Source organism: Balaenoptera physalus (genome assembly GCF_965194825.1).
Source record: "Balaenoptera physalus genome assembly, chromosome: 16".
Classification (NCBI taxonomy): Eukaryota; Metazoa; Chordata; class Mammalia; order Artiodactyla; family Balaenopteridae; genus Balaenoptera; species Balaenoptera physalus.
In genome coordinates this window covers 16,053,705-16,075,377 of record NC_138898.1, presented here as the reverse complement: position 1 = coordinate 16,075,377, position 21,673 = coordinate 16,053,705, and the positions used below count along the sequence as shown (strand labels likewise).

Sequence of the window (21,673 nt, the reverse complement as noted above, 5' to 3'; positions counted from 1 at the left end):
CCTAGGTAACAGGATGGGTAGACAAACACAAAGTGTAAAGAGATGAACAGCAGCTCCCATTAATAAGCATAAGCCTGGCATCTGCCATCAATCCACAGAGATCAAATGCATGACTCATATTACTGAATACTCACTTTAGCTTGACTGTGTAAAAAGAAAAATATAATCAAGCAGGGACTTGGAATGGACGAAAAAGCTCTCCTCGTTTAAATTAGGCCTGAGTCATGGTTTGGTCCAGAACATCAAAAAGCACTGAAGGCTTCCCTGGTGGCACAGTGGTTGAGAATCCGCCTGCCAGTGCAGGGGACACGGGTTCGAGCCCTGGTCTGGGAAGATCCCACATGCCGCAGAGCAACTAAGCCCGTGTGCCACAACTACTGAGTCTGCGCGTCTGGAGCCTGTGGTCCGCAACAAGAGAGGCTGCGATAGTGAGAGGCCCGCACACCGCGATGAAGAGTGGCCCCCGCTTGCCGCAACTAGAGAAAGCCCTCGCACAGAAACAAAGACCCAACACAGCCAAAATAAATAAATAAATAAATGTGAAATTCTTAAAAAAAAAAAAAAAAAAGCACTGAAAACCAGGTCTATGGACATTCTTTGGGAGTATCTTTGGTTGTCAAGAGTTTTATTTCCCATCCACCTGAGTACCTAGCAAGGGCAACCTAGACAGGGAAATCCAACAAGGGCCTATAGCTTTCTCCCAGCTCTAAGCATGTAACTGGCAGCCACAGATGTTGCCTTTGATGAACTCCTAGAGCACACTGCTGACCTCAAAGCCAGGGCCCCCAATCTGCAATAGTGGGGGACAGAGAGGCCTGTTCATGGTGATAAGACACCAGGTGACTCTTCTGGAATGGGATAACACCATGAGGTCCGAGGATTCAATACTCCCTTGCTTTATAGTATGATCCTGGGCTTACCGAAAATACTGACATTTTTTATGCATGTATATAATTCAGCACTCAACGTGTGTAATTCACTTGAGTCTTGAGTAAACTACTGGGTGTCCTAGCAACAGGCCAACTTTAACTTATTCTTAGGGTATAACCAAGCAAAGCAGGGACACTGCACTCTCGTTTTTAAAGAGAATTTGTTATTTCAAATTAATATCAAAGTTATCATCATGAGAAAAAAATAAAAACTTTATTGGACTTTATTACATTTACTTTACAGTTTAGTATTGCTTTTACCTTAAATGACGTAAGGTAGGGGATGGTACACGGTAATGTTCTGGAAGTTCAGGACCTTTAAAAGTCTTAATCTGGCTGGCCCTGCTTTAAGGAAAATGAGGTGATTGCTTTTCACTGGCAAAGTAAGGGGCTACACCTCCCCGAACTGCCCCCCAAATCCCTGGCAACTTTATCTCTGAACCACGGCATAAGGTACTGGTTTAAATGGTGGTGGTTCCAACACTTCACATCAAGCCCTGTTTCCTGACCCCTCACCTACAGCTCAACTGAGACTGTCCCCTCTATGTCCCATCTGTTTAATTCTGTAAGAACACCTCAAATCTAACCTCTGCCAGATTATGGCTGAATATCTCTGACCTTTGACTATTGTCCAGTCTCATATTAGCCCACATGGAGATTAGCAGCTACCACCGGATGGTGCTTAAAATGGGTTAAGCACTTTGCAAAGTAGTTTTACTCCCTAAACAATCTTTTGGACTAAGATAAACTTTCAAACAAAGGAAACACTGAGGCTCAGACAGCTTGTCAGTTGCCCAAGGTCATAAAGCATAGTATTTACTCAGTAAGTATTAACTGACCAGTCTGACTGATAGAAAATGGCAAAGCTTGTTTGCAAACCTAAACAGTCTGACTCTTAGCCATCTTGAGGGACCACCTCCCATCTTTCTTCTAGTGCAAATTGTTCCTCCCCTTCCGGTTTTTCTCACCATATAAACGGAACCACCATACACTCAGGTGATTAAACCAGCATCACTCAGGAATCTACCTCTCCCCCATAGCTAATCAATTGCCGAGTTAAAATTTTTAATTATTCAGTAGCTCTCAGCTGTCAGTTTCTCTCCATCCTCACTTTGACTTCTTTGTTTCAAATCTTATTATATGGACTGCCCCTGGTCTCATGTCCCTAAATCCATTCTCCATATATGAGCCACAGTGACTGAAGACATCGTTCGTCCACGTCACTCTGAATATGTGAATATGTCCCCTGCTGCCCTCGCATAAGGTCCAAACTCTTCAATGTGGTTTACAAAGCCCTTCGTGACCTAGTCCCTGCCCACTTCTCCCCTTTACAGCTTCATTGAACATGTTTTTTTTCTTAAATCTCCCTACCCTTAACATACCGTTTAGTCTACCCTTCAGCAATGCCATTCCACTTCCCCATTTCTCTTTTATTAGCTAACTCCTAACATTTCTTGGCTTAGACAACACTTTTTCCAAGAAGCCTACCATGACACCCCAACCTAGCACCTCTAGTTTGAGTTCTCTGCAATTCCTAAATCACAGCACTAATCACAACACGTTGTACCACCTGTCAGCTCATTATACCCTCCTCGAAACTCTAAGTCCAAGATGGCAGAGCCGCTGTCTGTCATGTTTAAAGGTGCATCCCAGAACCTGACTGGGCCTGGTACAGAACACTCAGTAAAGCTTCCCTGAGTGAACAGTTCTATTCTACCGCCCTGTGTGCTACCTCTCCCGAAGAAGTTTCCCGAGAGTGCTGACCTTTTCTCTCATCTACCCGAGTGTCTTGCCCAGAAAAGATATTTAGTACAATTTCCAAATGAGTTCAAGGCTCTACTCACCAGCCAGACCTTAAGTTTTAGGAGGAACAGGAGAATTCTGCAAGATGATTTATAAACCTGACTGTCCATATGTCCAAAAAAAATGAAAAACATAGAATGGCTGCTAACTGATAAAAGCTGTTAAAGAAAGGGCCTTATAAGCTTGTCTTTCTATTTTAATCAAATACCTTTGTAGTGCAAACGTAATAAATACACATGCATTATACTTTTACATACTCATAACAAGATAATTACATAGACTAAAGTTGCACTGTTTTCCCAAGTGAATCTTCAGTTTAACCAAACCTACAAAGCATTTAATTGAAATTAACATTTCTGGCAAAGCCACAGGCTTAAATCAAGCAGCATCAAGGCTGTAGTATTAAAAAAAGTAAATGAAAAAACTCAAGCTATAGAAACAGTAGCCATACCAGCAACCCCTCTTCTGGGGCAAGACCCACACATGTACTCCCTTCCCCAAGCACTATGAGTTTAAGGACTGAACAGAGAGCTTGTTTCACACAAGACTTTCACAGAAGAAAACTGTCATAGAAATGCATTATTATAATTACTATGCTTTTTAAAGATATTGCAATAGAAATATATTAACGACGGCCTCAAATATCCAACATTTTTCTGTCTTACATGTTAAATCAAAGTTGTAGGAACCTACAAGTCTTAATAAAGAACTCTCTTCACAGCACAGCTGTAGTTCACTTTAAAAGGCAAAACGTTTCTTTTACTCTATATCCTTACAAATAAACATAATATAAACGAAAAGTTCTGATCCTGCATCAAGCATCATTCACTCTTGCCCTCTGATATAAACCTGGATATAGCCTTATTTGCAGAGAGTTTGCTTAATATATTAGTTGAAGCAAAAGTAAAAGGGATGTGAGCTTTCAGCAAAGGAGACCTTTATGAATTTCAGTGGTGTCCTTGGCACTCAGAGCTTCAGCTGAAGTCTCGACCGGTGAGGACGAGCGGAGCCACAAGGGTCCAGACGTAGAGGAGGAGGCAGACCCAGCTGGAACTGATCTTGACCCACACAGCTGGCCACTTGCTGGTCATGGTCTGGAAGTTTGCATCAGGGCTAAGAACACAGCAGAGATTTAGGTAAAGGAGCCTAATCTCAGCATTCAGCAGCCCCTCAGCAAAAGCTAAGAAATGCTCCAGTGAAATTCGACTGACACGACTCCCTAGTAAGTTTCTAGAAGAGACTTGAGAAAGTTGCGATTTTTAGTTTTTATGAGCAGGGGACTCTGCCTCTCAAACAGCTTTTATCTTCTTGCCTGCATGAAGAACCCTGACTATTCCTTGCAAAAAGTTCTTCAGGAACATCTGGCTCTTCTACATATTGGTCAAAGTCTAGATTGAAATGACCTCCCTGAAACTTTCCTTCCTTACCACATGATTACTTTGATCAGAATGCTCTCTACGGACATCTCTAGACAGAGAAAAATCAGGGAACAAAGACAAGTCAGCTCACTTAATATCATGATTTTCTCTCTCCAGTAACTCAAGTTTGGAAGGGCTTCCCACGATTTTCCCTGTATGAATTCCAACTGGATTTCAAATGCAAGAGGAGAAAAAGTCAGAAGTATTTCAGAAAAGAGCACTGAACACCACTTCATTATAAGGGTAAAAAAAGGGGATTCTGAGGTCAGGACAATGGATGGAGACTTTACAGGCAACCCGAAGGGGCTAAGTGGTTTTCCCTTGATTCTCTCTCTCTCTGCCTCCTACCTGTACCAGTTGGTCAGGGTCATCATGATGTACAAGGAAGCCGAGCAGAGCATGAGGTGGAACATGGAGTAGTTGTACTGCACGCCCTCTCGCTCGTTGTCCACAGCCCGCCTAGGCCGTCCATCTTCCTCATCGCTGGCGCCGTTGGCAGTCGTATCACGGAGGATCACGCTGTCACTTCCTGACAGGGTCAGCTTACTTACTTGGCTATTGCTGGCATTGCGGATGCTGGAGAGTGACCCCAAGAAGGTAAGTCAGAAAGGGGCCATGAAGACAAAATGCTGTCACTGGCCTAATACACTTGAAGGTTATTTCTGAACTGCTCCTGCTTTGGGGACCGAAGGGCTTCTGAAGGGTTTGCTTAAAGTTCTGAACTGCTGCCTGTCATCACAAGACAGAGACAGTACTCTCATCAGTTACAATTTGAGGGTTTAACTGCCTAGGAGTTTCCCAAAACATACTATGCTCTCAATGTCTGCTTCCAGGACTTCACAAGTACCTCTCCTTTGCTTGGAATGCATGCACTGCCCACCTTCTCCCAGCTAACTTAATCACCCTTTAAATTCTCTGATCGTGCTGTGCCCTCTAGGAGGTCTTCCCTGACATCACCCTATCACTAGGCTGGATTAAATTCCCACAGCTCCTTACTCTTCCTTCTGCTGTATCACTTACTGTTCCTGTCTTCCTTGCTATTCATAGAACTTTTTGACAACAATGACCTTAGTCATCTGTGCATTTCTAGTACACAGCAGATACTCACTAAAAGTTTGTTAAATGACTGAATAAAAAAGTACATACAGATAAAGGACAAAACCCACATGAACATCTCAACAGACATAGAAAAAGCATTTGACAAAAATCTGATATTTTTTCATGATAAAAACTCAAAATTGAAATAGAGAAGAACTTCCTCAAACTGATAAAGGGCATCTATTAAAAAGTCAGGGCTAACATCATACTTAATAGGGAAAGACTAAAAGCTTTGCCCCCAAGATCAAGAATCAAAGGAAAACAAACAAAAACAGTCATAGACAGTATGAAAACAAATGAACATAGCTGTATGCCAATAAAGCTTTATTTACAAAAATAGGAAGCCAGCCCAAAGGGCTGTTATTTGCCAACCCATATTTTAAGCAATCATTAAAAAAAGAAAAAAGGATAAATCTACACATTATGTGCAAAGCTGTCCAAATTATGACAAATTCATATGTATTTCAGAACAGTATGTATACTGTTATATAGAATGCTCCCAATTTATTTTTTAAAAATTATATATCAAGTGATATAAATAAAATTATGTATGTAACTATTGATAAAAATATGCATAATTATATAGATACAGATAGGTCAATAGACAGTAAGTATAAGCAAAGGAAAAAAGCCTGAAATAATATGTACCAAAATGTTAATCATAGAAGAGGTAAATTTAGAGGGAGGACCATTTCATTTACTACTGTTCTCACTTAAGCTATTAATTTATATAAATATATCCTTGCCCATTTTATTATTTCATATTTTAAAATTATTAAAGTAACATACACTTATACAGACAATATCAATAAAAATGGGTGGGAGAATGAGTGCACACTGCTAACATAGGTTATATCTGGTGTCCTGGATTAACTACAGACTAACATTTCATGTATAAAATTCTGTAGTTGTTTAAATATTATTTACAGTGATCAGAAAATCAAGATTGTTTTAAAAAAAGATAAGCCAACCAATTTTCAGAGCCACTATTTTAGCTGATCTAAGGTCAGGTAAGGGCTTTATCCTCCTACACAAAGGAGAACGTATCTCTTAGTAAGCCTGAGAGGAATTATTTGATGAGAGGATTTACTAAACTTAAAGAAATGTACACAGCAGGGTAACTGAAGCAAGTCAATGACTTTAATAAATAAGAGTTAAATTTTTGTAATTCTTCTCACTGTTTTTTGAAAGCAAAATAGCTTCTTCACTCTATTACTAACCATCATAAGAATCTTGTCTTAAGTACTTTTTAACTTACCTAGAATACAAAAGGGAGAGAACAAAGACTACCAGCCCAATAAAATTCTCTTTATTCAGAGAAGGCCCACTCTGTGATGGTGGAGCAGGAGTAGGGACTAGAGCAGTTGCATTTGCAGGAGCCAAGGTTGGTGAGGTCATGTGCATAATGATGCTCAACAGGCCAGGGTTGCAGGAATGATCTGAAAATGAGAAGCTGTTTATATCTTTAGGTATAACTCATCTTGGTCCAAAAGGACTTGAGGGGTGCGCTATACATTACTCATTCGTGATTTAAAACATGGGAATGCTACACTTCAAAGAACCTGCAACTGGGCAGTCAGTAACACATCTGTGCTGCAACCAGAGACTTAGTTTTAGAAAAAAAGAAATGAAACTACAACAACAAAGTATTTGTCAAATATCATAAATGTCAATCTTGATTTCACTGGTTTTGAAATTTAACTGGCAAGTCTTTTTGGCTCTATAGTTGTGCTTAAAGCACAAGGAGTTTACACAGACTTAGAGAACAAACTTATGGTTACCAGGGGGAAGGGTGGGGGGAAGGGATAGTTAAGGAGGTTGGGATTGACATGTACACACTGCTACATTTAAAATGGATAACCACCAAGGACCTACTGTATAGCACAGGGAACTCTGCTCAACATTATGTAACAACCTAAATGGGAAAATGTATAACTGAATCACTTTGCTGTACACCTGAAACTATCACAACATTGTTAATCAACTATACTCCAATATAAAATAAAAAGTTAAAAAAAAAAGAGACTAATCTGCTTGCAAAATAAGGTTAGATTCAATAAACTTGGCCTAGTTATCAAAAAAAAAAGCACAAGGAGTTTATCCCCAGTTTTGTTTCTACATAGTTACACAGGAATACAATAAAAATAAGTTGAGTCATCACTGAATGGTCTGCAATAATGGTTTTCCTTGAAAAGGAGTCCATAAAATACCCCCACTGAGAAACAATCCCATAAGATCTACAAAAGGAGATTTCCTGCAGCTGTTTCTTCTGGAGCCTGTACCACCAAAGTAACATGCAATTAAAGTAATTCTACAAAGGGCCAAAACAATGTTGCCTTGTTCAGCTCTTAACTAGTTTGACTTAGTCCAGGGAAAAGCCCGGACTATATAAAGGACCGTGGTCCTTTAGGCGGTCAGCTCTGAATAGCTATGAATAGACATGGAGAATAAAACCTGAATGGTAAATACCGTGGACACTGTACATTTAAATGAAGTTTTTTGTCTGTTCATTTGTTTGTCTGACATTTGTTCCAGCTCTAGCTTCTGCACCCATCAAAGGAGTAATTTCTTACTTTCTTTTTTCTTTTTCTTTTTCTTTTTCTTTTGGTCTGCGTGGCGCGGCTTGCGGGATCTTAGTTTGCCGACCAGGGATCCAATCCAGACCCACAGAAGTGAAAGCATGGAGGCCTAACCACTGGGCTTCCAGGGAATTCTCATTTCTTACTTTCTTTTCACCAAATGAATGTGTTATTAAAACTCCCTTACCAGGTTCATTGGACATGGCTGACCATGTGAGGTACATGGTGTAGAGGGTGATGATAGAGGACTGCAGGAGGCCAGAACGAGGCTGGTGTTCCTACAGAATCAAAAAGAAAACAATGCCATAGGAATTGCAAGGGCTGAATTTCTAAAACCCAGCAAACTTCCTGGGACCCACTGAATTGTTATTAACTGAGAACCTTCTGATTCTGCTTGACAGTTGAAAGATGACAAGTAACCCTTCAGTTTGAGTTAGCTTGAAAAAGAACCAAGAAAGAGGAGGCATGTACTACTGGTTCTCAGGCATTTCACAATCCTGGAAATTCCTGTATATCATACAAGGCTTAGATTTACTACTAGTTCCTTGGTATAGTGAAATCTAAGCTAAGCTTTGCCACTGCCTAGCTTGGTGACCCATCACCTCTCTGGAACTTCGGTTTTCTCACTTTTAAAAGGAGAGGTAGGCTTCCCTGGTGGTGCAGTGGTTAAGAACCTGCCTGCCAATGCAGGGGACACGGGTTCGAGCCCTGGTCCGTGAAGATCCCACATGCCGCGGAGCAACTAAGCCCGTGCGCCACAACTACTGAGCCTGCGCTCTGGAGCCCACGAGCCACAACGACTGAAGCCCGCACGCCTAGAGCCGGTGCTCCGCAACAAGAGAAGCCACCGCAATGAGAAGCCCGTGCACCGCAACGAAGAGTAGACCCTGCTCGCCGCAACTGGAGAAAGCCCGCGCCCAGCAACAAAGACCCAACTCAGCCAAAAATAAATAAATAAAAAAATTTTTTTAAAAAAAAGGAGAGGTGGGGCTTCCCTGGTGGTGCAGTGGTTGAGAGTCCGCCTGCCAATGCAGGGGACATGGGTTCGAGCCCTGGTCTGGGAGGATCCCACATGCCGCGGAGCAACTGGGCCCGTGAGCCACAACTACTGAGCCTGCACGTATGGAGCCCGTGCTCCGCAACAAGAGAGGCCACAATAGTGAAGAGGTCCGCGCACCACGATGAAGAGTGGCCCCCGCTCGCCGCAACTAGAGAAAGCCCTCGCACAGAAACGAAGACCCAACACAGCCAAAATTAAATAAATAAATTTATTAAAAAAAAAAAAAAAGGAGAGGTGATGTCTAGATGTTCTTTTCATACCTAAATTCATATCTGAATTTTAAAAATATTGTATTTAAATGAGGAAACTCAGGAGCATGAGTTGTGTTTTAAATATTAAAATCAATTATTTTTTCTAGTTGAATTCCCCTAAAATATCTTTGCTAAAGATTCCTAAGAATCATTCTCATGATATAAACAATTTTATAAAAATGATAAATTCTCAAGTTTTTTTCTTAAATAATAGGGAAATTATTCATTTACTGGCACTCAATGGCACATTTTACAGTGATTAAGTTATAAGTAAGAAGACTTTATCATCTTGGACATAAATTCATATAACAGGTTACCTAGGTTTCAAGTTTAGCATTAATTAAAAATCCTTCACAGGAGGAAGAAGCAGAAATCACAACCATACCTGAATTTTTGGGTGGATTGACATAACGGAAACCACAACGCAAAGGATCAGATTAAAACTGATGAAGAACTTGTTTTCTGTGCAGCCATCTGGTTTGGTGTAGTATGTGTAGAGCAATACGACAGAGATGATTGACAGGATATAAAACATGCTTGTGACAGACAGTAAAGCTAGAAAAAAGAAAACAAACATGAATGCCCACAATCATAACAAACTCTTATACTAACGAGGACCAATTTTCACCCTATTTAACGTAGCATAAGGCAGTATGGCTCTCATAGGGGTTTAGATACCTACCCGCATACCAGCCCCTTGGGTTCCCTTCTTCCATTCGATTTACCCATGATTCATTCCAAGAGTGAGCAAAGTCCACCAACAGCACCAGCTGGATGAGGATGAAGAAGGCAGCCCCCACCATGCCAATAAAAAACCAGGCTACAAACCAAAAGCACAGTTACTCTTCACCATAGGAGCAACATTTCAGAATGTTACTGTCCAACATTCTAAAAAGATTTCAATTCAAGTTATAGAGAGGTAATAAAGACATTGTCTCCAGCAGTACAGCAAGATTATTGCAATTCCAAACTCAAAGGCATTCTCTGAGAAGTGTTCTGTTGGGTTTCAGACCTTTTAAAACTTGTTCTAGCTTGTGCCAAGGGGAGCCTAGGGTCTGACATTCCAAATGGAAAAGATATAAGCCTTTTCCTTTACTTACAGGGATAAAAATCACAGTGGAAATCCACAGATGTCACGATAAGGAAGCAGGTAAAGACAGGGAGAGTGGAGCACACGGTTACAAGTCGCTACGTTGACAAGCTCTCCGATTAACTTGGTATTGCCAAGTGAGAAGGGAAACTATTAAAATATTGGCAAACGATTAACATATGGTTCCAGAACAGCTGAGAAGTGGGCTGAATGCCTCCTGGCTTTAATCAAGCAATTAATATCTTAATATTAGTACCAAGTCATGGTAATTGGACACCATCTCATTTAATTACCAGTTCTGCAAAAATCAGTAATGAAAATGTAGCTTTCACACAAGCATTTGTAGAGTTTGTATATATTATAATTGACCCCCCTAATAGTGAACAATACCTGTGGTGAAGTGGCCCCCAGGGATATAGAAAGATCCAACCATGATACCAACAATGGCAGCAATTTTGAAGAACCAAAACCTATTAAAATATAAAAGTGCATTTATGAAATGCTAATTTTTGCCCTTGCACTAAGAAAAATGAATTTCTAAAATGCAGTAATAAAGCCTTACTAGCCACTTCCAACATGATTAGGCTTATTTCTTCATCTGACATGAAACTACTTCACTCAATACTTCACACAATTTAAGGACAAACATTAGCACAGAGACCAAATCATGCACATTCACAAGAAAGAAACATGTTACTTTAGTATTTCCCTACTTTTAGCACTTAAAGATAGGAATTTTTCTAGAATTCTGGAGCATTCTAAACTAACGATGTTAGCTAAATATACAGCAATCAACTTAGATCCGGGGGAAAGTGAATTACCGAATCCTTCTTTTACAACATGGTAAAACCATGCCCCGTAGTGTTAAAAAACCCATCCTGAAACCGTGCCCCATAGTTAACAGACACTGGTGCCTAACAGAAATTCTTGAGCTTGCCTTACAGAACAGTGCTAAGGGAACAGCTTGTTAAAGAACCGCCCCCGCTTGCAGTCTTGCCTTCACAAGGCTCATCGTAATGTTTTTTTTTTCAAATTTCATACCCTCCAACCTTCATGTAGCCTAGATAATATACCACAAAACTCTTTTAACTACCCCTATAGATAACGCGCCTCTGACTTATGGGTCACTATAGTAACAGGGGCTTAAGCTGTTCTTCAGAAACCGGGAGTTAGTTTTTGTCCAGTTCAAGCTGCCTAAGACTGGTTGGGACCACTGACCCTAAAACAGGGCCTGCACAGATGTGCAATGAATAACCCTTTTGATGTCAGTGCCAAAAATGAATGATCCTTTTGATGTCAGAGTGCCAAAAACTCTACCCTCAGATTATGCTAAGCATCTCCATTTTTGAACATGCATCCTATTAAGAAGCATGTAGGGCTTCCCTGGTGGCGCAGTGGTTGAGAATCTGCCTGCCAATGCAGGGGACACGGGTTCGAGCCCTGGTCTGGGAAGATCCCACATGCCGCGGAGCAACTGGGCCCGTGAGCCACAATTACTGAGCCTGTGTGTCTGGAGCCTGTTCTCCACAACAAGAGAGGCCGCGATAGTGAGAGGCCCGCGCACCACGATGAAGAGTGGCCCCCGCTTGCCGCAACTAGAGAAAGCCCTCGCACAGAAACGAAGACCCAACACAGCCAAAAATAAATAAAAAAAAAAAAAAAAAAAAAAAGCATGTAATTCAGATACACCTGTGCAGAACACTCACTACCTCACCTTTTCCTTACCTCCAATTCCCTTTCCCCAAACCTAAGACTACTCTGCTTCTCTATCCCATAAATATCTAAAGCCTCTCGCCTTCGGGGAGGCGGATCTGAGATCTGTCTTCCCGTCTCTGCTGCAAACCTCAGCATTTCAGGTTGGCTTGCTGCACGTCAGGCGACTGGACATAAATGCCTTGCCCACAATCACACAGTTCGTCACTGGCAAAGCCAGGACTAAACCTGGCTTTCAGTCAATCTTTAAAGGCTGCCTTGTATGGCAGAGTGTAAAGAAAGCAGCTTTGGAGCTGGACAGACTTGAGTTTCAATCCTAGCTCCAACCCTCACTAGCTGAGAGATCTCAGGCAATTTATTTAACCTCTCTGTAAAGGGGAACTGGGGATCAGGAATGGGAAGTGACAGAATATGTGAAGCAGTGGCCCAAATATATTCACTATTTATCTTTCTGTATACTGTTTAAATATATCAGGTAAATGTTTCTCTTTTAACAATAGAAAGAAAAAAATGTGTGTGTGTGTGTAGTGCTTGGTACAATGCTTGAACTGTTTCATAGGTGTTCCATAAAAATCTAGGCACTTTAAGCAAAGGTATTTTTTAAAAATACAGGAAAAAGACAAGATTCTCCTTGTCCACTCTACCTCTTCCATGCTGCAGGGCCCCAACTGAACATGACGTTGAAACAACTTCCCATGTATAGTAGGTCAGAAATACATCTGGGCCACTGATTTACATACTCTACTGCTTTCATCAAAATGGCAACATTAACTGCTGAAGGGGAGGATGCACATCATAATATAACAAGTTAATAATAAATAATTCCTACATACCCATTGTGTATCGCTGCTCTGGGATCTTTACTCGTTTTCACTTTTAACATGAGCAGAAAGAAGGCAAAGAAAAAGACGGTCAAGGCAAAGTTGATTCGATATACAGCTTTATAACGAACCAGCACATCACAATCTTTATCCATGACTGTATCAACCACCTTGGTTTTAAGTCCTTCATCACAGAATCCAGGAATCTGGAAAAAGCAATTTTAATGTTATGGGAATATCCACATTTAAAGAGAGATTCTATTCCACAATAGGAAAGCCTGGATTTTTAAAACGGACCACTTCAACAACTGCAAGACTCTCCTGTGGGACTTTTCTCTGTCTTCCAATTCACTTACAATCTTGTCACCAAACAGTATAAACAAGTTGCATTTTGAAAATAAAAGGTAAGTGCTCCCTCTCTCTCTTTTCTTTTTAATATTTTATTTATTTATTTTTTGGCTGCGTTGGCTCTTATTTGCAGCACACGGGATCTTTCATTGCAGCGTGTGGGCTCCTTGTTGCAGCCCACGGGCTTAGTTGCTCCGAGGCATGTGGGATCTTATTTCCCCGACCAGGGATCAAACCCGCGTCCCCTGCATTGGAAGGTGGATTCTTAACCACTGGACTACCAGGGAAGTCCTGAGTGCTCTCTTTTTGGCCCTTATCTGTGGATGAGGTTATCTCCCATTTTCCCATGAGTTTTCATGCTACAACCCACTCCTTCCGAAGGTGAAGGGCTAGTCTAGTTTAAGTGTTTAAAACTAAACATACAAGAAAAGATAAAGTTTTAGGGCCACTCTCTTAATATCTTTTCCAAAGCTGTTAGACTAAAGATGTTCATTCTGACTACCTTTACTTTGGGAAAAGACTGATTCCTTTATATTCTGTGTCTTGACTATAACCAAAATTTAAAATCCCAACAAATCCAACGAACTTGACTTTCACAACAGTGAAAAATAAGTACTAATTACAACTAAAACTCTGCAAAACATAAAAATAATAAAACCCACTACATTAAATAAGGTTATGGTTACTTCTACTTACCTTCTTCAGCTGAGTTTCCATCCCTTCATGAAACATGATACAACATACAATAGTGCCCAGGAAGAGAATGAAAGCATAGATGAGGCGAGTCACGGTGGAATTCTTACTGTTGGGACAGCAACTACACAGCAAACATGATGCCCCACCGCAAAGGCATGGAACCTGTAATAAGCACATCATCACCATTTGAGACCTCCTTCAGCGGGCTCCTTTGTGACATCCAGAACAGAAGATGAGGCAAACCAGGCTTTGAGAGTTCTAACTGATAGCTGGGAGGAAGTGGTTAAAAGCATGGGCTCTGGAGTTGATACTACTTCTGCCACTTTACCTCAACAAGTTACATAATGTAAGCTTATTTCTCCATCTGTAAATTAAACTCAATAACAGAATCTTCCTCCCTCAGACATTGCTATATTAAATGAGCACTCAACACAGTGCCTAAAACATAGTAAAAGCCCAATAAATGTTGGTTATGTTCTCACAGACAGCATATTTTATTTAAAAACAATATATCTAATACTGAGAAAAATAGAAACTAACTCCATTTGCTGTTTTCTGGGAATCCTAGCTACCAAATCTGATATTACAGCATAAGGCAACATTACATGGAAACCCTTATAATTAATGAAAGCAAGAGACATTTAGCTCCATTCAAGAGTAACCTGGAGTTCGAGCCTTGGTCTGGGAAGATCCCACATGCTGCGGAGCAACTAAGCCCGTGCGCCACAACTGCTGAGCCTGCGCTCTACAGCCCGCGAGCCACAACTACTGAGCCGATGTGCCACAACTACTGAAGCCCACGTGCCTAGAGCCCGTGCTCCACACCAAGAGAAGCCACTGCAATGAGAAGCCCGCGCACTGCAATGAAGAGTAGCCCTGCTCACCGCAACTAGAGAAAGCCCGCGCACAGCAACGAAGACCCAACGCAGACAAAAATAAATAAATAAATAAATTTATTTAAAAAAAAAGAGTAACCTGGAGAGTCCTCAAAGTCAAACATAGAATTATCATATGACCCAGTAACTACACTCTTACATATACACCCAAAAGAACTGAAACAGGTATTCAAACAAAAACTTGTATATGAATGTTCAAAGCAGCACCATCTACAATTGTCAAAAGGCAGAAACAACCCAAATGTCCATCAACTGATGAATGGATAAGTAAAATGTGGTATACCCACAAAATGGAATGTTATTTGGCCATAAAAATGAAGTACCGATAGCTGGTACAACATAGGTGAACCTAGAAAACATCATGCTAAACGAAAGAAGTCAGACACAAAAGGTCACATATTGTATGATTTCATTCATATGAAATATCCAGAATAGGTAAATCCAGAGATAGAAAGCAGATTAGTGGTTTCCAGAGGCTGGAGGGAGTGGGGAGAAGAGAGTAGACTGCTAAACAGAAATCGAGTTTGTCTTTGGGGTGATGAAAATGTTCTGGAATCAGACAGGTGTGATGATAGCCCAACACTGTGAATATACTAAATGTCACTGAATTATACACTTTAAAATAGTTAATTTTATGTAACGTGAATTTTACCTCAATTTTTAAAAAAAAGTAACCTGGATCTTTGGTCAGCTAAATTCTCCTAATGAGCATTCCAGATGAGAGGACATACTTTGAGTGATTCTTCTATATGCTTGATTAGGAAACCACCTGAATTGTTTTGACAGGTGATGTTATGAAGTCACATTACAAGGATAGGCTAGTTCAGAATCATCCGCAGAAGCAGCAAATGCAATGCTGGGGGCGTCTGGTTTTACAGTATGGTCCCAGTAATAATCTTTTATGAGATAATGTCAGGAATACATAGCACCTAGCACAATGCCTTTCATAGCAGGGGCTCCGTATATCAGGGTAACCGTTAATATCCATAATCAAAACAGCCATGGGGAATTGACCACCCAGCCTCATCTCCAATTCTTAACTACAATCTGGGTCAAAAGACTGTAATAAAAGTCTGTATCTGGTCGCATACAGAAATACAGACATTTTATAGCTGAAAACAATGACACTAATTGCTTCGGGTTTATTTTGTCTGTACTCTCACACTCCTGACTCCCTTTAGCTATTTTTTTCCCCCTAGCCAATTAAATAAACTAATGATAGTTGCCTACTGTTTGCTATAGGTTGAATTGTGTCCTCCAAAATTCGTATGTTTAAGTCCTAATCCCCAGTACCTCAGCATGTGACCTTATTTGGAAACAAGAGTTGCTGCAGATGTAATTAGGTAAAATGATGTTATACTGGAGAAGAGTGGGCCCCTAATCAAACATGGCTGATGTCATAAAAAGGAGAAATCTGGACACAGACATGCATCACAGGGAGAACATCATGCGAAGATGAAGGCAGAGATTGATAAAGCAAGGAACACCAAAGATTGCTACCAAACCCCCAGGAACTAGGGAAGAGGCCTGGAACAGAGTCTACCTCACCACCCTCAGAGGGAACCAACCCTGCTGACACCTTAATCTCAGACTCCTAGCCTCTAAAACCATGAGACAATAAATTTCTGTAATTTAAGTCACCCACTCTGTGGTATTTTGTTATGAGGCCCTGGCAAACCACTACACCTACTTACTTGTTTACGTCTTGTACCTTGAGGGGGGCCCACCTAGTGTTATATCTCTTGCACCTTCACACAGTAGGTACTCAATCTGTGGAACAAACTTGTCCTACTATATGGTATGTCACTTCCCCATCTCAGTAAACAACTCTATTTGAGATAGGCTGGAACCTGGGACCCTTTACCTGAGTGCTTGCACCTGGACTAACCCTTGAGCAACAGAATACAAAGAAACGCTAAGGGACTCAAAATAACTGCACACATGAACAGTAAGATACAAAAAAGCCACAAACCAACTGCCACTTCTGAGGTGCGCAGAGCAGTAGCAGGGTACCGCGCACGATCCCTGCACAGAGCCCCACCAAGGGGGAGAGCAGATTACCTAAGCCACACCTCTTGCTCAACCCACTGGTTTGCCCCTCCCCATATCCCATTTAAGGAACCAGTTCCCCCATCTGTTACTTGTTTTTTCTCTCTTGCTTGGCTGAAATTCTCGTCTGGCTTCTTATCAATTTCTATTGATTAAAGAGTGGGAGGACCCAGGTGAGTCACATACTCCTCCTGTTGCCCAGGCCAAAAACCTTGGAGTCATCCTCAATGCCTTCTCTTTTTCCAAAACTCTCATTCCATCTGTCAGCACATCAGCTCTATCCTCAAAATGTATCCAGAATCTGGCCACTTTCATAGCATCCTCACGTTGGTCCAAGCCACTACTATCATCCCTCACCTGGATTAAATGAATAGCTCCTGTCTCGCTGCTATAGCAACCCATTCAGAACCCTGAGTTAGTGTAAAAATTATTTTCAGATGAAACAAGTACTATCACAAACTTTCTTATCTCCTGTTTGTTCTCCTAAAAACCCATTTGTCTTTCCTAAAGAAACCTATTTGTTCTTCCTATGGAAGCCCTTTTCTGCCCCGCCCAATCCTAACCCTAACCCCAATTAAGTTAGGTATATAATAAGCCCTATATTCTAACCACCCCTTTGAGTTATTCATCACTAAGAACCCCTGCGTGTGTGTGGGTTGCACAAGTACATGAACTCTTTTTTTCTCTTGCTAATTTGTCTTTTCTCACTTTAATTCGCAGGCCCCAACCACTAACCCATTGAGAATGGAAGTTTTTCCTGCCCTACACTGCCTTACCCTTTCTTTTCTAACATCTGTTCTCCACACAGCAACCTTGTTAAAACACTGGTCAGATCACATCATTCCTCTTTTCTGTAATGGATCCCCATAATCACATAAGAATAAAAGCCTTAAATCGGCCAATGGGTATCTATGTGATTTGGCTCCCTTTACCTTTCTGACTTCATTTTCTATTATTCTTCCCCTCACTCATTCCATTCTCTGGTACACTGAATTCCTTGCTGTTCCTATTGAACAAAAGGAATTAATAAAATATAAAAGTGATTTATAGGTTGAAATGCTTTGATGGCATCAATTCAAATCTCAGCTTTACATCAAAGCCAAAATGTGTTTCCGGTTTCAAATTACCAATTCACGCCCTAATTAATTTCCTTCTTAACTATTTTTTTCTAAATCTATCTTGTAAACAGTGAGTTTGACCCACTAGTAAACTGTAAAAAAAAAAAAAAAAAAGACCAGGATTTTTTTTTTTTTAATGTGATAGAAAAGAAAAATTGTACAGCAGAGGGCAAAGGTAAGAATTATTTCACGAAACGTGTGTCTAAATGGGTGTATTAAATCAAGCACGTAAAATTTATTTCTTACTTTGGTTCAAGGTTGAAAAACTGGAAAGCCACTACAATCTAGGCCCTTAAAAGACCAACAGCCCTTTTCATTTAAGATCAACAACCTTAAAGGATGGAAAATACATTCTGTCCCTAAGAAAAAATAGTGGCACGAGCTGAAATAGAGTCCTTGCTCATTTAAGTCAGTTGGGGAATTAGGAAACAAGGAAATGATGTTAAGGAATCATGCTCCTCGGAAGCGAGTGTATGAGTGAACGCAGCATATTCTCTTCCATAGATCCCAAAATTCCTTTTTTAAAATACGGCGTTTACAATCTACAAAGTGATTCAACCTATTTATTCATTTCATCCTCACAACAGCTCTTGAGGCGAGGAATGCTGGGGTGATTGTCCTCATCTTAAGGGAAACCAGAAAGAAATGACTTGTACAAGGTCCCAAAATGTTCAGGCCATGACTTCCAATTCTGAATAATAATCCACAAGGCCTTCTTTCCATTGCGCCAGAACCGCACACAGGCCTCGGTTAAAATCTCACGTCTGCCACAGACTCTGTAGCTTTGGCAAATCCTGTGCTAGGGGATAAAAATATTATTCAAGCCCCACCTCCCCGCTCAAATAAATGACGCCACCTTAAGAAGGTGCTTGGAAATGAACCAGAGAGCCCGGGCCCCGGGAGCCGGGCTCAGTCCCCAGTCCCATTCCAGCTCCGGAGGAACCCAGAGGCCGGACGGCTCGCGGGGGCGGGGCAATCAAAATTGTAAACAATGGAGGGCTGGCCTCTTACGTTCCTCCACAATCGCAGAAGGCGAACCGCCTGATGCTGATCGCAGGGCATCGCGGATTTTATCCTGGACCCCCCGGATACCCTGTGCAGCCCAGGGCCGGACCCCCAAACCCCGGGCCCCGGGCGCCAGGCCCGTCGGGTCTGCGCTTGGGGAGCCCTTATCGCCCTCCCCCAAACCACAGGACCGACGGAGACACCAGACCCCGAACTCACCCAGCTGGCGAGGGAGAAGACGCCCAGCACAGCTCCCATGGTGATGCGGGTGACGGAGGTGGCCGATGCGGAAGCTCCTAGCGCGGTAGTAACGGCTGGTTGAGGCGGCTCCTCAGAAACGCGACGGTTTCTCAGGCCACAAACGTGCGGCCTGCGTCATGCGTGGCCCCGCCCACCGCCCTCGGCAGGGCTGGGGAGGAGGCGGGGCTAAACCGGCCCGAGGCTACAGGAACAGAGCAGGGTTTATTCCTTCATCTCGTTTGCATTCCCTGGGAGTCCACTATGTCAAGATCTGGGGTACAGAAGTGCACAAGAATTTATGGCCAAGTTAAGAAGAGACTGACAATGGACAGAAACGCACCATGGCATATTGTGATGATTACTATGAAAAAGTATTACGAGGAAATATTCTTTCAGTAAAAGTGTGTTTAATGCCTACTATGTAAGGAGAAGGTAATCAGTTAGGGAGTAGTCCTGGAAGGACTTTATATTTAATCTGAGGTATTTATATTAAGTCTAAGAACTGAAGGATGAGCCCAAGTTAAGCAGGAAAGATGGGCACTGTTTCCTAAACTGTGGGATATATAAACCATTTGGGGTGACTGAAAGGATCTAAGGATGCACGTATATATAGGACATTAAGTAACACTGAAAGGCAGAGTGAGAAAGTCTTGTTTCAAACTAAAGAGAAAGTGTGTTTGCCACTCTTATGTATTTAACATTTTTCTAACATTTGCTTATCTCCCTTTTTAGCAGAGCAAAGGCTTCATTTTCCAAATCTCATCAAAAGGTAACAACATCTACAGTTAAATAACGTTGTTTTAGGGTTTGTGTATATGTGTGTTTGTAGAAATTCTTCCACTTCTACCAAGCAATACTTGATTTCCCTTTAAGTAATGGTGTAAATTTTCCTTTGTAAATTTAAGTAAAAACTGAGTCCATTTAAAGAAAAAATTTTGAAAAATTATTTACTTACATAACAACAGGTGGTATGTAGATATGGCAACAACGATGGCAATGTTCTACAAATAACTGGTGTAGGGGAACATTTTCCTGGGAGTATGAGAACCTGTAGAGTTTGGATCCTAGAATATTTAGGTTGGAAGACGCCTTAGAAATAGATTCAAATCTTTTCTTGTCAGAAATGGAAAAAGACCCAAAGTGAGATGGTTTGCCTAAAGCCACAGAAAGGGTTGATGGCTGAGGAAGAAGAATTACTCAAGCTTTCCTAATTCCCTTCTCTCTTTCTGCCCCCCAAACTACTTGCCCAAGTCAGGTTGTTTCAGGACCACTGAACCTTCCAGGTAGCCCTTAAAATCCTTGCTTCTCCCTGTCTGCGTGTTGTTGGACTGGGCAGAATAAAGCTAAGACTGTGATAAAGCCCGTGATCAAATTCTACCAGGAACATGCCCACAGTCAAAATGAATTAGAGTTATTTAGCTTGTTTGTTAAGGGAGAATGCATTAAGAGAAACCATGAGGTATCTTGGTAAGAGGGAGTTGGGAAGACCTTATTGTAGGATTTGGGTCTGTGCTGGGTACCTCTAAGAGGGGTTTAAGGAAGTGGGGAACAGTTTTGAATTGGACACAGTCAAGAAGCAGGGACAATTCAATAACAGGTATCTTAATTTTTATCCAGAAGGTAGGAGAATTCAAGCAGGGCCAGAGTTGTCACTGAAAAAGAACCAGGACCCACTCATGTTAGAAGAGGAGGATGTTGAGTCATATGTGTGGTTCCTGAGTGGCCTTGTCTATGCCTTGTTCCAAATACAGAGTGGCCTTGTTTGATATTTGTTTATATTCTGTGAGCATTGTTTATGTTCAGTGAGGAACAATGGGTCTAGCCAGCGGCTGAAGGGTTTTTCACTCTCTGACCTGTAAGCATTAGTCCTCCCAAATGTGGGACCCTGCCCTTCTCTCAGTGTTTCTGACCCTAAGTGGTTAAGTGTGCCTTGTCTAGGTGGCAAAGGTGGGGGAGAGCAGATCTTTGAGATCCTCTGCTCCAATTTCCCACCTCCTCCTGTAAGAATCCCTCAGCAACACCTGTTCTGGGAGCAGGGGTTGGGGGGGGCGGAGCTCACTGTCACACAGAGCAGCCCCGCCCATATTCATACTGTCAAAACTAGGTTGTTTTCCCCCCTGGAGGGAAGGAAAAATTACCCCCGCACCTCTTAGGTTTAGTGATTGGGCCAGCTAGGCATGGAGGCTTTTATACCATTCTGAAAAAGAGCTGTAGGAAGGTAAATATATGGGAGAAACTAATGGAAGATAAGGGTTGTTTTAGGAGGGTTTGTTTTGTAGATTCCTCTCACCGATAAGAGTCTATCTAGAGTTGTCGCCTGTGATTAACTTTTGCCCCTCCTGGTAGAGAGGAGATGGGGGACACCGTCACAAAGGGAAATTTATAGGGGGAGGGCAGAGACCTTTTCTGTGTCTCCTTCTCAGGTGTCTTCAGCTGGAGGTAATCCTTATGCCAAAGTGGCATATTTGGGGGTGGAATGATCTGATCACTTATACTCCTATATATTGTTTCAAAAGGTAAACCATGTACTTGATTTTTTTTTAAGTTAATGTGTTAATT

At 41.6% G+C, this 21,673-nt stretch overlaps 1 protein-coding gene across 1 annotated transcript; it reads right to left on the bottom strand.

Annotated features, from left to right (window-relative positions):
* Window positions 1-1,121: 1,121 nt before the first annotated feature.
* Window positions 1,122-19,255, bottom strand: SERINC3 (serine incorporator 3). The gene is made up of 10 exons (XM_082430255.1): window positions 19,094-19,255; window positions 13,807-13,968; window positions 12,775-12,968; window positions 10,619-10,698; window positions 9,821-9,958; window positions 9,524-9,693; window positions 8,015-8,105; window positions 6,507-6,687; window positions 4,499-4,726; window positions 1,122-3,845 (listed from the first exon to the last, which is right to left on the bottom strand). Exons 1-10 carry the CDS (start codon window positions 19,130-19,132, stop codon window positions 3,707-3,709), a joined length of 1,422 nt encoding a protein of 473 aa, XP_082286381.1. The 5' UTR covers window positions 19,133-19,255; the 3' UTR covers window positions 1,122-3,706.
* Between the last annotated feature and the right edge of the window lie 2,418 nt (window positions 19,256-21,673).

Bases quoted from the DNA above. Each gene is read 5' to 3' on its own strand.
- SERINC3 (XM_082430255.1), bottom strand. From the start codon at position 19,132: ATGGGAGCTGTGCTGGGCGTCTTCTCCCTCGCCAGCTGG. The intron at 13,969-19,093 runs GTGAGTTCGGGG...TGCTTATTACAG, and splicing joins TCTTCTCCCTCGCCAGCTGG to GTTCCATGCCTTTGCGGTGG. The intron at 9,959-10,618 runs GTATTGTTCACT...TTTGGTTTGTAG, and splicing joins TGGGGGCCACTTCACCACAG to CCTGGTTTTTTATTGGCATG.